This window comes from Etheostoma cragini, unplaced genomic scaffold, assembly GCF_013103735.1.
Source record: "Etheostoma cragini isolate CJK2018 unplaced genomic scaffold, CSU_Ecrag_1.0 ScbMSFa_3634, whole genome shotgun sequence".
NCBI lineage: Eukaryota > Metazoa > Chordata > Actinopteri > Perciformes > Percidae > Etheostoma > Etheostoma cragini.
In genome coordinates, this window is record NW_023267923.1 from 517 (window position 1) to 2,437 (window position 1,921).

The 1,921-nt window shown below is 45.3% G+C and overlaps 1 protein-coding gene across 1 annotated transcript in view; it reads left to right on the forward strand.

Moving 5' to 3' along the window:
• Positions 1 to 1,280: 1,280 nt before the first annotated feature.
• The window catches only part of LOC117940884 (alanine--tRNA ligase, mitochondrial-like), a gene marked incomplete at its 3' end in the record, with an annotated part of 1,130 nt that continues 489 nt past the window's right edge, over positions 1,281 to 1,921 (forward strand). The window contains exon 1 of the mRNA XM_034866005.1: positions 1,281 to 1,613. Within this exon, the coding sequence (XP_034721896.1) occupies positions 1,377 to 1,613 (237 nt within the window). The remainder of the gene's footprint in view (positions 1,614 to 1,921) is intronic.

The following is a 1,921-nucleotide window of genomic DNA, read 5'->3' on the forward strand; positions in this document are numbered from 1 at the left end:
CTCTCTGTTATTGGTCAATAATAATAATAATAATAATAATAATAATAATAATAATAATAAATATTAGTACATATACAGTAATCTAAAGTAATGTTTGAACGACTGTTTCTTTACAACTGTTCGTCACAACAGGATTTCTCCAACCCCCCCTCCTGGCAGTTAGCATCACCATTAGCATTAGCATTAGCTCACCTGTTCGGACACGGCCCGGAAGAGGCTGGAGGCGTCTCGCGCCACCATCTTCCTATAGAGACCCAGGCTGCTCAGGTACTCGTCCATGTTGACGAAGTACTTCTTCAGACCTTTCTGCATCTCAGCTACAACAACAATAACAATAACAACAATAACAACAACAATAACAATAACTCACAATAACAACAATAAATCACAACAACAACATAACTTACAACAACAACAACTAAGAACCACTAACTCCGAGTCCCCCTGTCTCACCGTCCCCGACACCTTCAGCTGCTCCGACACGCCGAGCACGAGCCCGCCGCCGCCCACAGGTGAGTTTAATCAGGCCTCATTAGCGCGAGACACGGCCCGCTGCTGCAGCGTTCAAGGACCGAGCCGGGCTCACGGAAATCCAGACACGCTGGACAGTCTTTATGTAACGTTCAGGTACACAACATAACTGTTTATACATACACACACACACACACACACAAATAGACACACACTCACACACACAAACACAAAAACACACACATACACACACACAAATAGACAGCACACACACACACACACACACACACTTACACACACTTAGACACACACACACACACAGACACACAAACACACACACAAAGAAACACACACACACACACAAAGAAACACACACACACACATACACCCCCATGGACACACACACACACACACAGTAATAGTAGTAGTAGTAGCAGTAGTAGTAGTAGTATTATGTATGATACTAATATTATATTTTATCTGTAGTAGCAGTAGTAGCAGTAGTAGTAGTAGCAGTAGTAGTAGCAGTAGTAGTAGCAGTAGTAGTAGGCTAGTAGTAGTAGTAGTATTATGTATCATACTATTATTATATTTTATCTGTATATTTATATTTAGTAGTAGTAGTAGTAGTATTATGTATGATACTATTATTATATTTTATCTGTAGTAGCAGTAGTAGCAGCAGTAGCAGTAGCAGTAGCAGTAGTAGTAGTAGTATGTTATTGGGCTGTAGTTCCACCTCTGACCTGTGGAGGGCAGTATTACATGACGCGGCGCCTACACTCCCGGAGTCCTACACCAGAAGAAGAGGTCAGAGTGCGCATGCGCATCATTCCGAAGTGTAAGAGGGCATTATGGTCCAGGTCTAACCCGGTCCTGTCTAATCGAGGTCTAGCCCGGTCCCCATGTGGAGGCTGTTCCTCCGGAGGCTCCGGCAGCGGAGCGGGCTGCCGGGCCGCCTCTCTGCCCGCTCAGCGCGCTCCTCCAGCGGCTTCCCCGCTCCAGTGATGCCCGCTGCCTGGGTCCGAAGCACCTTCCTGGAATACTTCCGGGACCAACACGGACACCTTCTGGTCCCGTCGTCCCCAGTCCGGCCCAGAGGGGACCCCAGCCTGCTGTTCGTCAACGCCGGCATGAACCAGGTCGGTATAGACCCGGTCCGACCCAATCTGACCCGGAACGACCCGGTCTGTTCTGTTCTAGCAGCCGCTAAATGCTAGCGAATAATTTAAAAAAATAAAAGCATGTCCTGTCAAAGTAAAGTAACTGAAGTACTCTACCAAAGTATAGCTTCATTATATGGGGTACTGAAGTACTTTACTGTATTATAACTTCATCACATAGGTTACTGAAGTACTCTACTGTAGTATAACTTCATCACATAGGTTACTGAAGTACTCTACTGTAGTATAACTTCATTATATAGGTTACTGAAGTACTCTACTGTAGT